Source organism: Cyprinodon tularosa, unplaced genomic scaffold (assembly GCF_016077235.1).
Source record: "Cyprinodon tularosa strain WSP-4 unplaced genomic scaffold, ASM1607723v1 ctg936, whole genome shotgun sequence".
Lineage (NCBI taxonomy): Eukaryota > Metazoa > Chordata > Actinopteri > Cyprinodontiformes > Cyprinodontidae > Cyprinodon > Cyprinodon tularosa.
In genome coordinates this window covers 130,487-153,065 of record NW_024039714.1, presented here as the reverse complement: position 1 = coordinate 153,065, position 22,579 = coordinate 130,487, and the positions used below count along the sequence as shown (strand labels likewise).

At 40.8% G+C, this 22,579-nt stretch overlaps 1 protein-coding gene across 1 annotated transcript; it reads right to left on the bottom strand.

The window, feature by feature from the left end:
- Positions 1-1,949: 1,949 nt before the first annotated feature.
- LOC119776470 (keratin, type II cytoskeletal 8-like) lies at positions 1,950-7,153 on the bottom strand. The gene is made up of 9 exons (XM_038274881.1): positions 6,662-7,153; positions 4,997-5,205; positions 4,212-4,272; positions 4,024-4,119; positions 3,758-3,922; positions 2,925-3,050; positions 2,526-2,746; positions 2,370-2,410; positions 1,950-2,282 (listed from the first exon to the last, which is right to left on the bottom strand). The coding sequence occupies exons 1-9, from the start codon at positions 7,058-7,060 to the stop codon at positions 2,011-2,013; spliced, it is 1,590 nt and encodes a 529-aa protein (XP_038130809.1). The 5' UTR covers positions 7,061-7,153; the 3' UTR covers positions 1,950-2,010.
- Positions 7,154-22,579: the final 15,426 nt, after the last annotated feature.

Genomic DNA, 22,579 nt, shown 5'->3' with positions numbered 1-22,579 from the left:
AGAAAGTAACCGTCTGACAGTGAGTGTGTCCGTTTCTTTCTCATTGTGTTAGTAATTTGATCATCTGGTGACCCATCGGGCGTGCCCGGCTGTATTCATGTGTGAAGGCATCTTTCACAAGACCTTTTTTATTCCTGTAAGTTTTGCCTCCTTAGATGAAAAAAAGACTTATTTTTAGCTGTTGGTGTCCTCTCAGGTCAGATTGAAATACTGCTGCCAATATGTTCCCTCTGCGGACTACGTGCCCTCTCTGTGGTGTCATTTTTGCTCGATTAGGTCATTGTTTTTTTGTTCAAACGCGAACATGCTTGCATCTGTCCCTGTGTGTGTCAGTGTTGTATTAAGAAAGCTAAAAGGTGGGTGGGATAAAGGACGTTTTCTCTTTCAGAATACATGGGAGGTTGTCTAACGTCGGGTGGGGCGCCATCACCCATTATCATGTCCGAACCTGTTCCTTGATTTACGTATTGTGTTTCCTTTTTACTGGAAGTGAGATGGTTTCTGCTCCTGAATCCTGAATTTCATTTGATCACATTTGCCCAACCCCTGATTCACAAGTGTCATGTTTCTGCAGAAATTAGCCTACATGTTTGATAACTTGTTATTACATGTTTTAAGAGATATCATCCTTAAAGGATGTGATAAAAACATACGACCAATTGTTGAGGTTGGTTCAAACAGAAACTCCTGAAGGTGACATGCAGCAGAGGCAAAGACAAGCTGGGACTCATCAGGTGTTTTCAGGAAAAGAAAAAACATTGATTGCATCCTTCGCATCAATTCATTAAGGTTTCTCTTTCTGTTTGTGTTAGCAGTTAACTGGCTTGTGTGTTTGGATTTGTTTTTGTTACCCTGTGGGGACAGTGTATGGGAAAATACGGTACATCGTGGGTACTTACATGTACTTGTGGAGACCACTTCACTGGTCTCCATGGAGGGAAGTTATCTCTATATGCATTGGTAATGGTTAGCTTTAGGGTTATTGTCTGGGTTAGAGCATAGGAAGGGGTCAAAGTGACTGAAATCAATTTAATCCGTGCAAATCAACATATTGTCCTCACTATATTAGCAAGATAAGAATATATTTGTTTTTGTGTTGCCAAAACATACTCTGATATTATGAAAATGCCACCATGCTTGATGCAAATGTTTTCATTTTTCTTTTCAGTGAAGTGGCACCAAGATAAAACATCTTTTAGTGCTTTTGCTGCAATGACTGAGAATAAAACTGAATGCTAAGTAATTATCCATTGCAGTGAAAACTGAGTTTGTTGCTGAAAAAGTTGTAAATTGTGTTTCATTATTGGATCTTGTGTTGCTTTTTAAATCAATGCAGAAAGAATCCAAATCTCATGACAGCTATGCTTTCTAGCATCGCCCTCTGCTGGCCTAAGAGTGCCAGTGCAATCTGATCACAGAGAAGTTAAAGGTGCAGTTTAAATCAAGGCTTAAAAACTCACCTGTTAAACACCGCTTACCTCCAGTGATTGCCCTAAGCTCTTTTAGTTTTTTGCAAAGGGATCTTGGGTGTTTTGAAGGACACTTTCAATAACATGTATGATGTTTTTCCTTTCCTACCCGAAATAGGGTTCTAGCTGTTGACCCCTTGAAAAGTGAAGGAATAGGAGATAGGAACAGGGAGTAGGAGCTACAATTTGAGGTATTCAGAGCAAGCATATGTCTTCCGGCTGGCCCTGGAATACCTCAGGCTTCCCTTAAAGTATGTAGAGGACATATCAGGGAAAAGGGAAGTCTGAGCATCTCTACTGAGACTGCTGACCCTTGACTCCCAGATAAGCAGAAGAATACAAATACAAGTAAAATTTATATATGCCCTCTATGTGAATCAATTTAAACAATAAGTTTTACCTTTTAAGTAAAATAAAAGTAAAAGGCATGTTCATTAGAACATCACTTTATTTAAGGAGGAGCTAAAGAAGAAGACAATATGATGGGAAGATGTGCTTTATTTTAAATCACCAAGATCAAAACTGGAAATAAATCACATCACTATTCAGCTACAGCCTCAGCTTCAGGCTCCACCTTCTCCTCCTCCACCTTCTCTGCAGCAGGGAGTTCCTCTGCTGCTCCTTGATTTTCCTCCTCCTCCTTCTTCTCCTCAGCCTTGCTCACCACTGTTTCCGTCGTGGTCACTGTGGTCTTCACAGCTCTGCCTTCGAGGGCAGAGACTGAACCATTGCTTGACTTGATTGCATCAAAGGAAGAGCTGACATAGGACGGGATACGGGAAGTCTCCAGGTTGAAGGAGTTAAAGTTAAAGGCTATATATTAAGAAGAGAAAAGGGATTGAAATCAAAATCTTGTTGTTTGTCACTGTTTATTTTTATGATGCTACAACACAGACTTACAGGTCTGCTTGGAGACATTGGTCTTGATTCCTGTTGCTAACCTATAGAAGGCATAAGCAACAGGATAATAAATAAAAAACAATCATATTTTTTTAGTAGATGCAGTTATTATTTCCACAACAATAGGGCAGGCATGTACTGACAGCAGCATATTACCTGGTCTCCTCTCCTTCCAGCAGTTTTTTATACGTTGCTATTTCAATGTCGAGAGCCAGCTTCACATTCATCAGTTCCTGGTACTGGCGGACCTGCAGGGCCATGTCCTGTTTGGCTCTCTGGAGAGCTTCCTCTAGCTCTCGGATCCGCAGCTTGGCATCCTTCACTGCCAGCTCGCCCCGCTCCTCAGCCTCAGCAATCTGAGCTTCCAAATTGGTCCTCTGTTGGGGGGGAGGCATATGTAGAGAGAGGGCCAGGAAACTTTGACTTATAGCCTTTATTAATTGTAACAGAGCAGCTTGAAATTTTGGGAAATAACCAGAATTGAAGAAATTTAAATCCAGAAGTACATTGAAGTGAAGAAAGCAGATTAGAAACACCTGAAATGTGAATCATCACCTGTGCTTTGACCATGTCAATTTCAGACTGAAGCCTCATTATTCTGCGGTTCATGTCGGCAATCTCAGCCCTGGTGGACTTCAGGTCGTTATCGTATTTTCCAGCTGAGTGTTGCATCTCTGCATACTGAAACAACAAGAGCCACACAACACAAGAAGCTGTTTCATTAAGTTCTTGTTCTCCTTTACATCTTTTTTGTCTGTTGCTTCTAAAAGGTAAAATACAAAGTTTGAAGCTAAGCAAGAGGCTTTTTTTTTTTTTTTAATGGAAGAAATGACATGCAAACAGGAGTCCATTCTGCTGATTAAATACTGGCATTCCTGCTATCAGTTTTCTCAATGTTGAATAATGACCTTATCTGTATTAGATGAAGAAGAAAAGGTCGTTTAACTTTAATTCATGCCTCAAAAATTTTAAAAGTTCTGTTAAAAACAACACTAGTATTAATTTCTACATATAACAAAGCAAGGATGTTCATGGCTTGGCTTACGGATTTGAGGGATAAACAGAGGTAGTTTCTAATTTAAATATATTCATTCAAATGAACTCAAAAGATCTTTGTAGATTAAAGATTAAAATATTTAAAGATGTGGTCTGTTGCAGCGTGACTGAAAATGTTTCTGTTATCTGTTACTTGTAATGTACTACAGCCTGTTTTTAATAAGAAATTAAAAAGGTCAATTTCGGAAGAAGATTTTGTTACAAATAAAAAATCAGGATCTTTCAATTATGAATACAAACGACCCATTTATTACAATAATGTCATGCTGACAAACAAAACAATGCAAGTGCACAGTACTAGTTAGATGACAATTTAAATAATGAGGCATCACCTTGTTCTGGTACCAGGATTCTGCCTCCGCTCTGCTCTTGTTGGCAATGTCCTCATACTGCGCCCGCACCTCAGCGATAATGGCATCCATGTCAAGATTACGGCTGTTGTCCATCTCCACCACAACAGATATGTCCTTGATCTGAGTTTGCAATTCATTAATTTCCTACACACAATAACAAGATAATAAATAACGACATCAAAGTTAAACTTAGTGTTTGGCGGAGACTTTTTAGTGGAACTTTGTAGTAAAAAAAAGGTTTTTACTGCATCATAGATCTGTCTCAAGAACTCAATCTCATCCGAAAGCCCATCCAATTTTGCCTCCAGCTCCACTTTGGCCATGTAGGCTGCATCTGTGTCCTTCAGATCATAACAAAATCAACATTTATTTAATGAATGAATGGTGCACAGATCAATGTATGTTTTTTTTTTTTAACTAACTTTGATCTAACCTTCTTCATCAGTACAAAGTTATTCTCACACTCGTTGCGTTTGTTGATCTCTTCCTCATACCTGAGAAAAGGAGTCAGAAACTTTCAGTTAGAATTTAAATGAACTTAATAAACATATCCCAAATCCTCTGCCTTTGAATACATCAAACTACAAACATTCAAATTTGTATAGTATATGACATAACTCTATGGGCTAAATATGCGGGTAACTCGTTTTTTATTAAAATGGCCTATTTTTGTGTGCTGTGCTTGCAAAATTGTGTTCTAAGCAAAACAATTTATGTTGCTCTAAAAAAAAATATCAGATTTTTAACAGTGTATTTTTTTTGCACTCTAATAGCTTACATTACAATATCCCCTTGTTTTTGTGCTGTTAAACGCTTGCTCAAAAAACTGTCATTAAAAAAGTAGATATCAACAAGTTGTATGAAAATAAAGAGTAAACCCACTAGCTCTACATGAGCAGCGATTTCAAATGAGCATTAGCATGATTAGGACTGTAGTGTATGGTTCAGGTTAAATGTGTGTTTATAGACAAGGGCAAACATCTGTGAATGGAGCAAGTGAAATGCACAAAATATTATAAGTGATTCAGTGGATTTTAATGAATTTTTCTGCCTTAGACTCTGTATTGGCAAACGCTCCTTCATTTCCTGAATCAGTATGGAGCATCTTTTTTTTCCCATGTTATAAAACTTTAGGTTTATTTCCTAAAACTTGTATGAGGCTACGGTAAATGGATTTTATGGAAGCAAATAAGGTTAAAAACTTGAAACATTACATACTTGTTTTTGTAATCCTCCACCTGGCCAGTGGTCTGGTGCAGTTCAGATTCCAGTTTAAATTTTTCATTACCCAAGTTGTCCAGTTGCTTCCGAAGGTTGGCGATGTACGCCTCAAACATAGAGTCGATGTTTGACTTAGATGTGGTCTGCTCCTGCAGAAGCTTCCACTTGGTCTCAAGCATTTTATTTTGTTGTTCAAGGAAGCGTACCTGTAAAACCAAGAGATTTATAAATTTATAATAAAGTAAGAGATTGATGTTTGTTTTCTTTTTTTTAGCAACGTGAATTAAAAGAAGTGTAGATTCCTTAAATTTGGCACGTGGCTTTCTGTGAAACGGGTCCCTCAGAGGGGATCTAGATGGCAAAAAGGAGATCATCTGGCAGTTGTGCTCTGAACAATAGCTGTGACATGGGGGTTGATATAGAAGGAACAGAAGTAGGGGTGAAAAGGAAACCAATAACAAGTTTGACCCCTGAGAGACAACCAAAGATAGAACCACAGAGATAAGAAAGAAATACACATAGTTCTGGAGTTCAAAACTGTGTGGCCCTGTGTCCTAAGGGCCAAACATATCACTGGTTTTTAACTATCCTCACTCTGGGTGGAGTCCGGATACAGATGAGTCAACATGAGAAAGACACCCAATCCTATAGGTATTTTTATGCTTTCTCACACTGGCCTGATGAGCAAATGGAGTGTAAGCTTTGTTTTGTCCTCCAAGGAGAAAAATCAGGCTTCATTTGAAACCCCTGTGATTACAGAGTGCCTCCTTAAATACATACAACATAGAACGATGACAAATCACTGAGCAATCTAACATTTTTGAAGCCTAAAAGAAAAATGTGTTTGTAGAAACTACCTACATGTTTACTTTAGATGGTCTGACAATAATCCAACCTTCTTTCAGCCTCACAAAACAGGCATTGTTTCTGCTGCTGCAAGGATATACTGACAGTCTTTTAAACATGCCTGTCTCTACGATAGTTTTTATCCTCCTTTAACTCCTTTCAGATTTTATTTGTGTAATCTGTGAACATTCAGGCTAAAAACTCTAACAGGGTCGTGTTTTAACCTTTGAAAGAACATAAAAGACACACCTGATATGTTGTCTGATTCTCTAAGGGTATTATTGTACGATATTTCTCTGATGTGTAAATAACTCCTGTGCAGAACAAGTAATATCTCCCAGATTTGTTTCACAATATTTGTTATAAAACTTCTTCTCCAAAGCAATCCTCTAGGGAGGATCACCTGTTTTGTTTGCAAACCACTCATTTCCTTTGTACTTCCTGAGTGCTTCATCTTTCCCAGCTGGACGGTCAACACAATGTGCGTTATATTGTTTCATATTTCTGCAATGAATAAGAACTTCTTTTTTCTATTGGGTCCTGCTCTAACAGATTAGCTAGATGAATGGGATAAACTAAATAATGTAACTTGCATGGATAACTTTATTTATTGAATAGAGTCATTTGGATTGGACCTAATTAAGACATCATAGACTACAGAATGCACATTTTATAGAAAAAAAGAGATAACTGCCTGGGCTTGTGATGGCCCCAAAGTTTAGTGGGGGGAAAATGCCCTGACAGCTTGATACTGGGACCCACAATTTAATTTTTCCCTTTTTTTTCATAATTCCTGCTATTTGCTATAACACTGACCTTGTCGATGAAAGAAGCAAATCGGTTGTTGAGGGTCTTGATCTGCTCCTTTTCCTGGATACGGATGGCCTGGATGGTGGGGTCGAAATCCAGATTAAGGGGAGCCAGAAGGCTCTTGTTTACAGTCACAGCAGTGATTGGGGCCCCCATTTCACTGCCCATACCACCACCAAAACCTACATGGCCAAAATCGCCTCCACCCCCTCTCAGCCCAAACCCCCCAGCAGCACCACTGCTTCCAACTCCTCCATAGGAGGTGCGGACGGCATAGTTCTGCCTGGCACTCCCTACGCCAAGGCCCCCATAGCCAGAGAATGAGCGGCTGCTGTATCCTTGGGAGGGGCCTCTGGAGGACGACACTGTGGAGAGGGTGGTGGTCTTCACAGCTCTGACAGACATGGTCACACTGGAGGTCTTTAGCACTGAGGTGGAGAGAGAGGAGAAGAGAACAGACTCTGCAGAGGAGAAGAGTCGGACAGACAGAGCCTCCCTGGACCTCAGTGGTATTTATCAGAGGAGGGGAGGGACCCCACTGAGGTACGATTGGCTGGAGCAAAGAGTGGCAGAAGTGAGGCAATGTCAGGAAAGAAAATTACATCATGTTACACATTTACAGCAAATTAAAGACCCAAGGGCCACAAATGTCTCAACTGTTCTCTTCTAAAACACAAAGGTCTATTGTTCTGATATTTTAATAGATGCTTTTTCCATACTTTCATTTTTGAATTTGCAGTTTTGGCCAAGTTTTAACTGTTTTCATTTTATACTAAAGAGTTGTATCTCAGAAAAAATGAATAATCAATCTTCTCTACTGCCCAACCTCATGTCATAGGTGTGGTATTGAAACTGGGGCTGGTCGGTGTAATGTCCCAGGTCCCTTCCTCTCACAGTTGTGGAAACAGCAGATTTACCTATTTGCTTGTCGCAGCTTATCCTCACCCCAAACAGACCCTGACAGACGCCAAAACACAAGCGCAGGATGGATAAATGCATCACACTGGATAGATAATAAATGCATTTACAATTAGCCCACAGCATTACTCTAGAGTTCAGATACTCCAAGTTTATCATCAGGCAGAATTAATGTGTTTACATAAAAATCCAGTGAATTCCTCCTCTATCTGCAAGATCATGAACAAACACGGTCAGTTCTTTTTGTTATCATCAGACCCCACCTTAGCCTTTACAGCCTCGCCTATAGAACGAATGACAAAGAGGCTTAGAAAACTTCTTCTTTCCAGGCTCTCTCTAGTTCTTCCCTGAGCCCTTGGCGTTTCTGTATTTTCTCCTGTTATTTTTTCTTGATGCTTCCATCATCTGGGATGGCCACATCAATCACTATAGCTGTCCTCTGCTGTTTATCAATGATCACAATAACCGATTGATTGGCCTAAACCATTTTGTCTGTTTGCATGTGTCTTGTTCATTCTTCAAGGTGGCTCCCGTTTTACCTGGGGGTCTTCAGCGTGTATTCTGCACAGACGTTTCAGTATACTATATCAGTAACTTGGTTATTTTATGTCCATATCTTACACCTTGGTGGGAGATGTTGGATTGTTTCTGGGGCCTCTTTGTATATAGCCTGCACCTGGAATCTTGCCTATGTAAGGATAATTTTTTTTTATTATTCTTTATGTGTTTTTTTCTATGCACCTAATATAGTAGACTTCAGTCTCTATGGCTTGGTATTCAAGGCCGGCTCCTGTGGGTCAGTGCTTCTGTGCTGTCCTTCAGCCCGGCCCTCTCTAGTCATTTGTAGAATTTTTTCATATCAACCATCATGTCATCCATCTGACTGTAATACATCAATTTCTCCTCCTGTTATGGTTCTTCCACTTCTATTTCTTCCATCTTCTATTGTGTTAGATATTCACTGAGCGCTTCATCTCTTGGGGGGCCATCTTCCTGATGTATTCTTGGAGCCTGGATGTTTCATCTTCAAGTTTGGCCATGATGCTAATTATTCCTCTGACTCATGCTTTATATAAATTTTTGTATCTATATGCATCTATAAAAATAAAACATTCCCACATCATAATGTAACCACCTCCAGTTTTTATTGTATGAACCTTCTTTGCCCACCAGAAAAGGCTTTACTGTCTTCCCAGAGTGACTTACCGGTATGTCTGATCTTTCATCCATTTAGAGGGGAAGCTAAGTTACTTTTTTTTAGATGCTTCAAGTTCAGAGAACTTTATTTGTTATCACCCATTTTCTCAATAAGAAAATTCAAAGTCCTGTACGTGAACAGAGTGGAAGAAAAGAAAATCTAAAGAAAAGTGCTTTGCAGTGACCAGAGAATGGCAAAGAAACTTTTGAGTATAAACTTTGATGATGATTCACCTGACAGTTTGATTGAGCAAAACAAAGACACACAAATTGTTTTTTTTGCTTTAATTTTAGCCTATCTAATGCTTTTCAGTTTTTATATAAGTGATTACTTACATCTACAGTTTAGGCAGGAATAAGCACAAGTTCAGAGACTTTGACTAAACCCGAAAAGCTGGTACAGGTTCATTTGGATGGCTTTTTATTAAAAGTTTAATTGGAAAACATGTTTTATTTAGTAACTAGACTTTAAATTTGGTGTGATGGATGTTATGTGTGTGCATGTGTCTGTTTGTTTCCATTGCCATGGTTTCACATATATCAAATCTAAATAGATTTTTGAGAAGCCTCTATTTTCTCTGAGTTAAACATCATTCTTGCTCTCGTTGACTGAAAATCATGACCTGACTTGGCAGGTTTAGGAAGTTGCTACCAACTTTTGCCAGTATGATCTGCTTGCAACCTCAACATTTTAACCTTTAGATTATACATTTATTGCTAGATGACTATACGAATGGTGCGCTGCAAAAAGTCATCAGGAGGAGGAGGCACATTTTATCAGATTCACAACTATTGAGGTTGTCTTTTTAAATCGCATGCTTTGCTTGGCTAGTCTCAAAGAGTGATGTAATTCTTCACAAAGGAGTTCTTGTGTTGAACTTGGAGACGACCATATATGTACAAGTTAACCAGTTGTTGTTTTTTACTCTGGCTGCTCGACAAAGGCCAACCCTCAGACAGAGCTGCAGCTCGTTTGGTTGGGTCTGATTAAAGTTTTTTTTTATCATTAATTTAATCCCCTACATGATCAGGAAATGAGAGGAGTCTCTTTTCCAAACCTTTTCCCTCAAACTCAGATCTCCGTGGAGGCAAAAGTTGCTCCTTTGTGCCAATCTGCTAAATGACACACCAAGGTAGGAATATGCTGAGAGAGACACGTATGTGCGACAAGTCAGACAGAAGCAAGGGTGAGAAGAGGAGCTGGTGAGGGATATGAGAAGACAATTAGCAAAGATAAGAAAGAAATATGTTGCACAACCCCCGGCTGACTCACTGGGATGGGTAGGGGAGCTGGGTGAGATATATGAACCTGCACAGAAATGTCAACAAATAAAACTGTGCTTTACCTTAACATTCAATCATGGCTCTTTTTTATGCCCCCTATACATGGATTTTTCATACTAATAGGTTTGCTTTAATTTAACTTCTTCAGTGTATGATGAAAAGGATATCTGCAAAAATAGTTTTAATTTGGATTTTTCACTTAATGTCAATTTGCCAGCAAGGTCCGCTAAATCTTCTGAGCTGTTTAAACATATGTTGTAAAAGTTACCTTCTGCTTCACCCTATGCACTTAAAAAATCTACATGCTTTACTCATACAGCTCAGTGACCTTATACTAAGTAAACAAAAGAAAATTTATTTTGTAAGCAGATTCATATCTATAAACAAAACCTTTTGTGGCCGTGTTCTGAAATGCTGTTGTTTCAGTTAATCTGTTATTTTAGTTCAGTAACATGAAATTATGACCCCTGATCAACGCAAAATATCTCTTTCTTACAACTGATATTCACGTCCTTTAGTGTATTAAACAGAGGATTAGGAGCTTCTTTTAAAAACATTACAATCTTTCTGTTGGTAGAGCTTGTATGAAACATCCACTCAAAACCCAAATAATAAACAGGGACTCTCATGGATGTAGAAAAAATGTATTATGATTATATGAAAAAGTTTTTTCATCTGTACTGTGATCCCAGTCAGGTTTATTTTAGAAACATAAAATATGTTTTCGATGGAATCTTCGGGGGGGGGGGAAATGACCGGTAGCAGCAGTTTTTCATTGAAAAAATGACTTGATCAGGAGAAAGCTACTTGGAGAACGTTTTATCAGGACTCCAGAATTACATCCATCATAGAAATCTGTAGCGTCCCCAGAAATAAGCTCAGGACAAGTGATGTCCTTTCAGTCTGGTAGGTTTTTCAAAACACCTAAATAAAAAGGGTGGGTCATGCTAAAAGACTCAAACCAAATAAATTAGAATAATAAAACTATATAAACAGTTACATCATCCATTTCAAAGTTAAATATGTGCTAACAAACCAGACTATTACTCTTTTTTTTCTGTCTTTCTGCAACAGATTTGTTTGTTGCAGATTTTATTTCAACCTAAAGGTGGATGTAAATTTTAAATAATCTATCTTTACATTCCGAAAAAGTCTGTAATTTTCACAGTGTTATACATACTTTTTAAAAGTGGGTGTACTTCAACACATCTTGGTAAATGTACATTTAAAAAGCCAAAACACAATGAGTGGAAATAAACCCAAGCTGAAAGGTTTACGTTGTAGACTACAGACTGAATAAATATTTGTATTTTCTTCTCTAGTTTATTTCCAACCTTTTTTGTTGTTTTTATTTGTCTATCACAAACAGTAGCTTAACAGCATGTATTTACTTGATGTGTACATCCTTCTATTCTTCAACTACAGGGCAGTTGTTTCACTTGAGACTCATGCCACCTAGTGTCAAACATGAGCATGTTCAACAGAGCAAACCCCTCTGTAGTTATTTCACAATGTTTGTCTGTAAGCAATAAACATAAAAAATTAGAAGAAATACAGTAAATACTACAAATACATTTGATCTATATATGATTTTTACTTTGTAAAAAATGTGACAAATGTTTAAGTTCTTTATTTTAATCTAATGCTTCAGATTTTTCTGAATGATTGTAAATATAATTAGACAAAGAGGACCATTCATCTTGAAAGAAAAAAAATTAAGCTTATCTTTTAGTCAGGATGTATTCCTATAATAAATATTAATTTACTTTAAAGCTTTTTCTCATCTGAACCTTTACTAAACTGGAAATAACCCGGTAATGTCCGTATCAGCGTTTTCCTCTGTTGTGAATGATACAGAATTATAAAATACTGTAGTAAAATTACCAGAGCATTGTAACATATAATAATGAAGGACATTTTTGTAACACAGGTGCGAAAATAGGAAAGTAAAGTTCTTGGGTTTTTTTTTCCAAAAATGTGGATTCCATTTTACTTCTAACTGATGTTGGAGATTTTTCACTGAAAATAGCTTTTTTCTCATTCATGTCTGTTTGTTGTGATCAGTTAGTTCACTTTTAACACTCTTAGTACCACCAGGTTAATTGTGTTGCTATTTAAATTTTTATTACAAAGTCCAAAACAAACACTAATACTGAAAAACAGCCAAATGTTGAAAGCAAACAAAAAAAAGGGGGTAAAAATAATCATTTGGAGGAACATGTGAAACTGTTTAGCCATAATATCAAAGTAAACCAGCAGGTGTCAATTATGGTAAAAAAAAACAAAAAAAACAAAAACAACAATTTTAATCAGACACACATGTGCTGATAATATAAGAGATGGGTCTGTCTCTTTAGAATTCACTCACAATGAGCAGTCGATCATTTAATGTCTTCCTGTGAAATGTCTTTGAGCTCAAAATGGACATGACAACCCACAGAGAAAATGTCTCTGAGATGACACATTTCACTGAGCTGTGATGCGTGCCCCTCACACTATGGCTTCTGACCATAAAACTGAAAGAGAATAACCACATCTTTATCGAAATTTGTTAGAATTAAAATTATTTTTGTATCTACAGGGTAGAGTTTGAAAGTATAGCTTTAGTCAGCTTGGATGGGGAAAGGATAAAGCAGAAATAAGCAGAGTGGAGGATCGTAAGGAACTGATTGAGAATGTGTCACTCTCACACGTATGTTGGTAAACTCTTTAGCATATATGGACTCTATTTGAAAACAGGCATGTTTTTGTTAATAAGAAATTGTCATCAGGTATTTTAAAGGTATTCATTCTCTGTTGACTTTGAAATGTCCCCAATAATAACTGAGGGGGGCATGGTGGGGCCAGCATATTTTTAATGGGGGCACCGAACAGAAGACTGAAACAAAAACAAAGGCAAAAGTTTATCTTTGGATATATAAAATGAACCAAAGAGCTGTTTGCATCTCTGGAAATTTCAGATCTAGCAGACTAAAACTGTGATGTTACCTTAATATGACTGAAGCAAAAAGTGCACTTAATTTTTTAATCATTGATAAAATAAAAAAAGTAAAAGTAACTTTAAAAAATGGTTCAACGCCCTATCAGTTGCTGTTTATCTTACAGTACATATCATAATATGTTCATGGTTAGTTTATTCGGTTTGTCTTTGGTACAAAGCAGAGGGTGACACTGGAATTGATTTCGCTCTTGTCCCATCCCACTCCTGGCAAAAATGAGTCCCACTCCCACTCCTGGCAAAAATGAATCCCACTCCCACTCCTGGCAAAAATGACTCCCACTCCCATGTCAAACCTAGTTAAAAAAAGAAAAAGTTTGAAACTCTGACAACTGAAAAAATGGCTGCACCATTTCTATGCTTTTCCTTTTGTTGTTTTAAAATGTAATCCACATGCAGAACACCAATTTGAGCAAACTTTTCACCAATTGTAAAGGAAAGCTCTGTGTTCACACCTTGAAGCGTTTCTCTCTGATTCTTTTACTTGGAAGAGATCACTCAGGACAAACACTTCATAATGTATATGTATTGAATAACCATGACACATGACAACAGATTCTGACAGAAATTATGATTTTTCTCAGATCAGATAAGTTGCTTACAGAAGGCAATGATAACAAACTGGGCTCACATCTTGTTGAAGTGGCCTCGAATCGCAGAGAATCTGTCAGGGTTGGGTTGAGGTTTTGAGGACCCAAATGCAAAGGTGTGGAGGCAGAAGTGAGTTTCGTAGCTTTGATTAAGCTCTAGCTGTTTCAAAGCACTCCTCAAATAAAGCTGATAATGATTAATTAAAATCTTTAAATGATGCTGTGCTTTGGCTTTGCTCAGTTGACTCAGATGATTTAAAAAAATGAATATAATTACACATTTTCTGTGCATTAAGTTGAAAATCAATGTCCAGTCACACCCAGTTGAGTTGCTGACTCAGTCAGATACTCTGTCAAAACCACAACATACATCTCAGGGCTCCGTTTCCAAAAGCAGGCTTAGTGAAAACTTTCAGTAAACCTGCTTTTTGAAACGGTTTGTGGCAATGGTGTTTATATTGGGCTGATCCAAGAATCCACTTTAGCTTGTTCAAAGCACGGCTAGTCGCCTTTTGATTGGTAAAGAAAACATAAACATATATGTCCTGTTTTACCAGGTTTTTATTGGTTTGCGGTTATTTAAATTCGATTCTAAAGTTCTTAGGTTTGTTTTTAAGTGTTTACATGGTCTTGTCCCTCATCCATCCATCCATCCATCCATCCATCCATCCATCCATCCATCCATCCATCTTCTTCCGCTTATCCTGGTTCGGGTCGCGGGGGTTACAGCTTCAGTAGGGAGGCCCAGATGTCCCTCTCCCCAGCCACTTAGACCAGCTCCTCCGGGGGACTCCCAAGGCACTACCAGGCCAGCCGAAAAACATAGTCCCTCCAGCGTGTCCTGGGACCCCCCCTGGGCCTCCTCCCAGTGGGACGTGCCTGGAACACCTCACCAGGGAGACTTCCAGGAGGCATCCTAATCAGATGCCCGAGCCAACTCAACTGGCTCTGGTACAGCGCATACTTCACAGCAAACGCCGCACCAATCTGCCTGTTGATCTCCCGCTCCATCTTCCCCTCATTCGTGAACAAGACCCCAAGATACTTAAACTCCTCCACTAGAGGCAGTACATCCTCCCCAACCTGGAGAAAGCACTCTACCCTTTTCTGAGCGCTGTAGATCCAGGGGCGCCACCAGGGAGTGGCCGAGGGTGGCCACGGCCACTCCTGGCTATGCCCTGGCCCCTCCATTGGCCAGTGTGAATTGTAGAAGCATCGGTTTAGCGTTTCCCCCCATTATTTACCCAGCAAAACAGCCGCTCTCCCTGTTCTCCTCTCACACTGTTGCTCTGTTCGAAATCCTGGGATGCGTCCTTAGAAGGCCAGATTCAAAGGATGATTACGTCATAGTGCCGAGCCCAGGTCTGGTCGGATTCCAAGACTCCTCGTTGTGCGACCTTAAAATGCGTCCTTCTTTTTGCCTGATTTGAAGGATGGGTCCGATGTATCCTCGGTATATACTAATAATATATATAATATAGTTTGAAGTTCGTCACTGAATGCCTTCTTGTTATCTTCGGTCAGAAGTCATTCAGCAGTTAGCACAGCGTGCCTCAGCTGTTTGACCAGCTCAGACGTTTCACCCACCCAACTACTGATGCTGGCTTCATCTGGACCTAACTCCTTCTCCACAATCTGCCTTACCTGGTTAGCATAGCTCTGCAGAGAGTCCGTCATCTGCCCTAGCAGCTCAGATATTTTCTCTCTCAGCTGACAGTTGGAGGTTTTCACCTGAAGCTCCCACTCCCTCGCCTTCTTTAGAGCACCTTCTGCCATCTCTAGCTTCCAGTGTAATTCTGTGACTTGAGATGCAAGTTTAAACTTGGGTACCTTCATTTCCATTTTGTCTCTGCTTAGATTTTTTGCTGGCACTGGATTAAAGGGTATGTCTTTAGATTCAGACCTAATCTCACAGACTCCATCTTCCCTCCCTTTTTCTCCACATTGGCTTTCACCAGTTGACTGATCCATTGCTAAATCCTGCATACTGTTGGATGTTACATGGAGGACATCAGGATGGTCTTCAGTGGAGAGAACTTTTCCAGGATCGGATTTTAAGCTCTCTACAAATTGGGGCATTTTGACTTGTTTCACAAGAGCAGAGCTTCCTGGGTATTCCTCTAGACATTCCAGGCAGCTGTGTTGGTCGAGGCCTTCTTCCATGGTCTCAAGGCACGGAAAGCAATAGACATGACCACAGGGAAGAGAAAGAGGCTCAGAGAAGAGCTGCAGGCATATGGGACACATGAGCTCAGAAGCCTAGGCTTCTGATGAACGAGGCTTCACAATGCTTGTATTACATGTGCTGATCATTTCAACTCATGCAATACAAGCATTCAGACTAAATCTTACTAAAAATACATCAAAACATTAAACTCTGTTGTTAATGCTGTTTAATGAGTCATTTGACATATTTTGAATAACTATTAGATGTTACCGGGTTTTACATTTTAGACATTTAAAAATGTTTCTGTGGCATTTAATCTAATGAATAAGTTCTCATCAAAGTTTTTAAAGACGTACTCCTATGCAACGGATCCTGGATTTAAGTTTATACTTTAACGTTATGGGTGACTTTATTTTATCCTGAAATGTTGGGCAGAAATAATGATTACTGCTCTGGATTGGTTTGGCTTCTTATTTATTATTTAGACATATTTCTGTCTTCAAAATACTTCAAAAGCGCCTGCCTTTATTACGAGGGATGCATTGCAGTTTCTATGTTGTTACAACTTACATGTTGTCTTTTGCATTTTTATGGCGCTATGAAACATGAAATAATTTTGTTATTTATAATTACATTTAAAAATCTATTTATTGAGATACTTTTAAGCATTCAGTCCTTAAATTTTAATCTAATTACCTGTGAAATATTACTAGACTAGATGTCACTCATGCTCTATAAAGCTATTCTAGATGAGCCCTGTCAACATAGGAGTTTCAGTCTCCAGATGAATCAACATTTATGCATTTATTGACAAAACATATCTTTTTTTTTTTAAATGGGACATTGTGGGGTTTTTTTCTCACCCCAAATTGACAAACATCCACGAATGATGATTTTGTCTTGTTTTTGTTTTTTTAAACATGTGAGTGTGATAAAAAGAGTAATGGTGGAAAAGCCCGAGCATTATTGCAGTATGTCAATAATATACCGGTAATTAAAATTTTGTCAAACACTGTTTCAGACAGTGCAGTTTGTACGTTTTATGCAGAAGCAAAACTGCTTATGGAAATCTGGTCACTTAAACAAGTTTGATCAGAAATAATTAAAAAGTTACAATAGTAGGTTCGGTATCTCCCAAAGAAAACCCATAAACAAATTTCTTGGTTAAAATGGTATAAAATATTCCATATATTCATCAGCAGAGTCCGCTTGCTGCTTCAGCGTCTCGCTTCTAGTTTTGAACAGACCTTGGCTTTGGGTTTTCCAGCTCTTAGTCCTGAGCTGCATGGAAGTTCACAGAGGTTCTTCAGGTTTGGCTCTGAGGGTAGGCTCGGCAGGTTAGCTCTTCCTGAGCGCCACAGAGGAGAAACTGGTTTCCTGGAAGACAGAGACAATGGTTAGAATCCAGGCTGGATTCAAAGTCACAAAGATTCACTGAGAGTCAAGGCTTAGGCGCTGACCAACTGGATCAACACTGCGGCGTTGATGCAAGGTCTGAAGACAGCTTATATAGTGGATCCTCTGATGATCTTGATGGGCTGCAGCTGTGCAGGAGGCTCACTCAGAAGGATCCACGGCGGACTCTGCTGGAGAAAGGTGGAACTTCTCCAGCTCCCAACAGTACCCCCCCCTCAACGACCGCCCCTTGGCGGTCCGGAAGAGGACGAAGGGCAGGAACGCTCGAACTCCTCGATTAGGGCAGGGTCGAGGATGTACGAGCCCGGAACCCACTGGCGATCCTCCGGTCCGTAGCCCTCCCAGTCGACGAGGTACTGCCAGCCGCGACCTCGTCGACGGGAGTCCACGATGCGTCGAACGGTGAAGGCGGGATGGCCATCAACCTCCAGGGCGGGTGGTGGGGAGTCGGAAGGCGGGCACAGAGAACTCGAGATGACAGGTTTAATTTGGGACACGTGGAAGGTAGGGTGGATTCGGAGGGACTGAGGCAGTTGGAGACGGACGGCTGAAGGATTGATGACTCGGGTGATCTTGTAGGGACCTATAAATCTTGGTGAGAGTTTTCGAGACATCCCCTTGAGGTGAATGTCTCGAGTGGACAGCCATACCTCTTGGCCTTCAGTGTACTCGGGGGCGGGACGTCTTCTGGAGTCAGCGAAGCGTTTGTTGGTTTCAGAAGATCGGTTGAGGGTAGCGATGGTTTCTCTCCAGATCTTCTGACAGTGTCGGATGTGGTGATTCACTGACTGGACCAAAATCTCTCTCTCGTCTGCGGGGAAAAGAGGAGGTTGATAACCGAGACTAACCTGAAAGGGAGATTGTCCAGTGGAAGCAGATTTGAGGGAGTTGTGTGCATATTCGATCCATGTAAGATATTGGCTCCAGTCGACGGGGTTGTTGGATGTGAGGCAACGAAGGGTTGATTCAAGCTGCTGGTTCATCCTCTCTGTTTGTCCGTTAGATTGTGGATGGTATCCTGATGTCAGAGAGGGTTTACAGCCGTGTGCAGAACAAAATGCCTTCCAAACCTGGGATATGAACTGAGGACCCCGGTCCGAGAGGATCTCCTGGGGGATGCCGTGTAATCGGAAGACGTGTTTAACGAGGAGCTGGGCTGTCTGGAGGGCCGTGGGAAGTTTCCTAAGGGGAATGAGATGGCAGGCCTTCGAAAAACGGTCAACAATGGTGAAAATGGTGGACATACCTCGAGACACAGGGAGACCAGTGACAAAGTCAATTGCAATATGGGACCAAGGACGCGAGGGAACCGGAAGTGGCTGTAGCAGGCCTGAAGGAGGTTGATGTGAGGCTTTATTTCGGGCACATGTGGAGCAAGCCAACACATACTCTTTGACATCTCTATGGTGGGTTGGCCACCAGAAGCGTCTTGAGATCAGGGCAATGGTTCTACTGACCCCCTGATGGGCGGAAAACTTGGCAGCATGCATCCATTGGATGAGACGGGACCTGACAGAAGATGGCACATAGGTTCGGTTAGTTGGACCGTTACCTGGATCGGGTTCGGGAAATGCTGAATAAAAGGAGGAAATGATCAGATATGTGAAGATCCTCAGCTGAACAGTTAGAGGGGGTAAGACCAGAGCAACAAATTAGGTCAAGAGTATGACCTTTAGAGTGAGTTGGAAAATTGGAAAACTGATCAAAACCAAAATTGTCCAGACAAGATAGGAAATCTCTGGCGAGGGGAAGGTTAAAATTGTCCATGTGAATATTAAAATCCCCCACCAATATTACATTGGGTGAGAGAGAGGAGAGGAGGGTTAGAAGATCTGTTAGTTCATTTAAAAAGTCACTATGTGGCTTGGGGGGGCGATAGACGGCCGCAACAATGGTAGGTGTAGGGCCAGAGAGTGTACAGGACAGGCATTCAAATGAGTTGTAGGAAGGCACAGTGACGGGAACCACCTTCCATTTCTCGTTGTAGAGTACCGCGAGACCGCCTCCTCGGCGCGTCACGCGGGGCTGGCAAAGGTAAACAAACCCGGGTGGAGTGGAGTCATTTAGTTGTGAATAGTTATTAGGCTGTTGCCAAGTTTCCGTTAGAATCAGAAAGTCCAGTTCACGGTCAACAAGGATGTCTTGGACGAGATGACCCTTGTTTGTAAGCGAGCGGATATTGAGGAGACCGAAGTTGAGGGTGATGTTTTGGAGTTTGACTGGAGGCTTAGCCGACCTAGCTGGGCTGGCTAGCACGCTGTGGTTCACAGTCCGATGGGATTTACGTTGAGAGCGGCGAGTTGAGGACCAGTAGGATTTAACAGGTTTGGAGTCGCTGGGATGGAAGAGTCGGCGAGATCCGCGGTGTGTGTATTTCCGGCGGGGTAGGAGAGCAATATCAGGGTAGAAGTTTAAAGATGCTGGCGGAGGTTCAGTCAGAAGTGAGCGGATGCGGAGGAGCTCTGTTGCGGTGTACTGGATTAGACCAAATCCAGGACGGAGAAGAGGCAACATGAAGATCAGGATTATTACCGGGAACCGGAAGTGGCTGTAGCAGGCCTGAAGGAGGTTGATGTGAGGCTTTATTTCGGGCACATGTGGAGCAAGCCAACACATACTCTTTGACATCTCTATGGTGGGTTGGCCACCAGAAGCGTCTTGAGATCAGGGCAATGGTTCTACTGACCCCCTGATGGGCGGAAAACTTGGCAGCATGCATCCATTGGATGAGACGGGACCTGACAGAAGATGGCACATAGGTTCGGTTAGTTGGACCGTTACCTGGATCGGGTTCTGTAGCCAGGGCGGAGTTGATAAGGTCAGTGATCTCCCAGTTAACCACTCCAACAGTGCAGGAAGCCGGGAGGACTGGTTCAGGTGTCTCAGGATGATCGACGGAGTAAAGTCGAGAGAGAGAATCGGGTTTGACATTCTTGGATCCGGGTCTGTAGGAAATAATAATAATAATAATAATACATTTTATTTCAAGCGCCTTTCAAAACACTCAAGGTCACTGTACATATAAAAACAATAAATGGTAAAAAGCAGTCGTCATAATTAAAAGAAACAACACAAATTACACAGAGGAAAGTAATATAAAATCATAATGAAAAGGCAATCTTGAACATGTGGGTTTTGAGTTTGGATTTGAATATGGGTAAAGACTGGGTTTTGCAGATGTCAGAGGGGAGAGAGTTCCAGAGTGTGGGCGCAGAACGTGAAAAAGCTCTGCTCCCCATGGTTTTAAGACGGGCTGAAGGAACAACTAAGTGAGTGGTAGAAGAAGATCTAAGAGTGCGGGAGGGAGTAGAAATTTGAAGTAAATCAGAAAGGTATGGAGGGGAGAGATTGTGAATAACTTTAAAAGTAAGTAGGAGGATTTTGAACTGAATTCTATACTTCACAGGTACCCAGTGGAGCTGCTGCAGGACTGGGGTGATGTGATGAAAAGAAGGGGTTCTAGAAATGATGCGAGCTGCTGAGTTTTGTACTGACTGAAGCCTGTGAATGGATTTTTGAGGAAGACCAAAAAAGAAGAGAATTACAGTAATCAATGCGGGAAGTGACCAGACTATGAACAAGAGTGCAGGTGGAGCTAGTGGAGAGAGAGGGGCGAAGGCGATTGATATTGCGTAAGTGAAAGTAAGCGGAACGGGTAAGGTTGTTAATGTGAGAGGAGAAGGACAAGGTACTATCAAGGATGACACCCAGACTCTTGACCTGAGGTGAGGGGGACATTATGGAGTTGTCAAATGAAAGGGAGAAACTGTCAGCTTTGGATAAAGTAGATTTTGTTCCCACTAAGAGGATTTCGGTCTTGTCATTATTCAGTTTAAGAAAGTTGGAGGTGAACCAGGATTTTATTTCGGTTAAGCAGGAGATTAATGAAGGAGGTGGGAGTGAAGAGTTTGGTTTACAGGAAAGATGGAGCTGGGTGTCATCCGCATAACAGTGAAAATTGATGTTGAATTTCCTAAAGATATTGCCAAGGGGGAGAATGTAGATGATAAAAAGTAGGGGTCCTAGAACAGAGCCTTGGGGAACACCGGTGGTAACTGGAGAGGAGTTGGAACGATATGACTTAATCTGAACAAACTGAGTGCGGCCAGAAAGATAGGATTGAAACCAGGCTAGGGGAGTGTGAGTGATGCCAATTGTATAAAGTCGATGGAGTAGGGTAGAGTGTGAAACTGTGTCGAAGGCTGCACTTAGATCAAGAAGAATGAGAATGGAAATTAGACCAGAGTCAGCTGCTATTAAAAGATCATTGATTATTTTTAAGAGGGCGGTTTCAGTGCTATGACGGGGACGGAAGCCAGACTGGAACTGTTCATAAAGGTTGTTGTGAGTTAAGTGAGAATGAAGTTGAGAAGCGACTGTTTTTTCCAATATTTTTGAAATAAAAGGTAAATTTGAAATTGGCCTGAGATTATTGTAATTGTTGGGATCTAGTCCAGGTTTCTTCACAATAGGAGTGATAATAGCAGTTTTGAAAAGAGATGGAACAATTCCAGAACCAAGAGAGGAGTGGATGATGGCAGTTATGAAGGGGAGGAGAGCGTGAAGGCAGGATTTAACCAGGGCAGACGGGATGGGATCAAGTGGGCAGGTGGAAGATTTAGATTTGTTGATAAAATCAGAAATATCGGAGAGGGTAGGGAGATAAAAGCTGCAAAAAGGCTGGCAGGGTGAAGGGGTTATAGGGGAAGGGGGTGACAGGAAAGGAGGCAGGCACTGGTGAATTATTTTGATTTTATCATTGAAAAACTGCATAATCGAATTGCAGGCGTCGGTTGAGCATAGGTGGGGAGGAAGAGAAGCTGGGGATTTGAAAATATTGTTAAACACCAAAAACAGAGTCCGAGAATTACTTTCGTGTGAGGAGATCAGGTTGGAATAGTAAGTGGATTTAGTTATAGTGATTAGTTCTTTATATTGAGTTATCTGAGTTATATACATTTCACTGTGAATTGTTAAACCGGTTTTCTTTTTAAGTCTTTCAAGTTGACGGCACTTAGCCTTCATGGTCCGGAGTTCAGGGGTAAACCAGGGGGCGGAGTGGGAAAAGGTGACAGTCCGGGATTTTGTTGGGGCAAGGAGGTTCAAAATATCATTTAAGCAGTTATTGTATTGAGATGTCAGTTCATCCGGTGAGGAAGAAGAATCCAGGATTAAAGTTCTTAGGATGTGTGAAGAGAGAGTGTCCAAGTTAATGTTCTTAATGTTCCGGTATGAAAGGAGCCGTGGGGTCTTTGCTGTGAAGAGACGGGGGGAAATGCTGAATAAAAGGAGGAAATGATCAGATATGTGAAGATCCTCAGCTGAACAGTTAGAGGGGGTAAGACCAGAGCAAC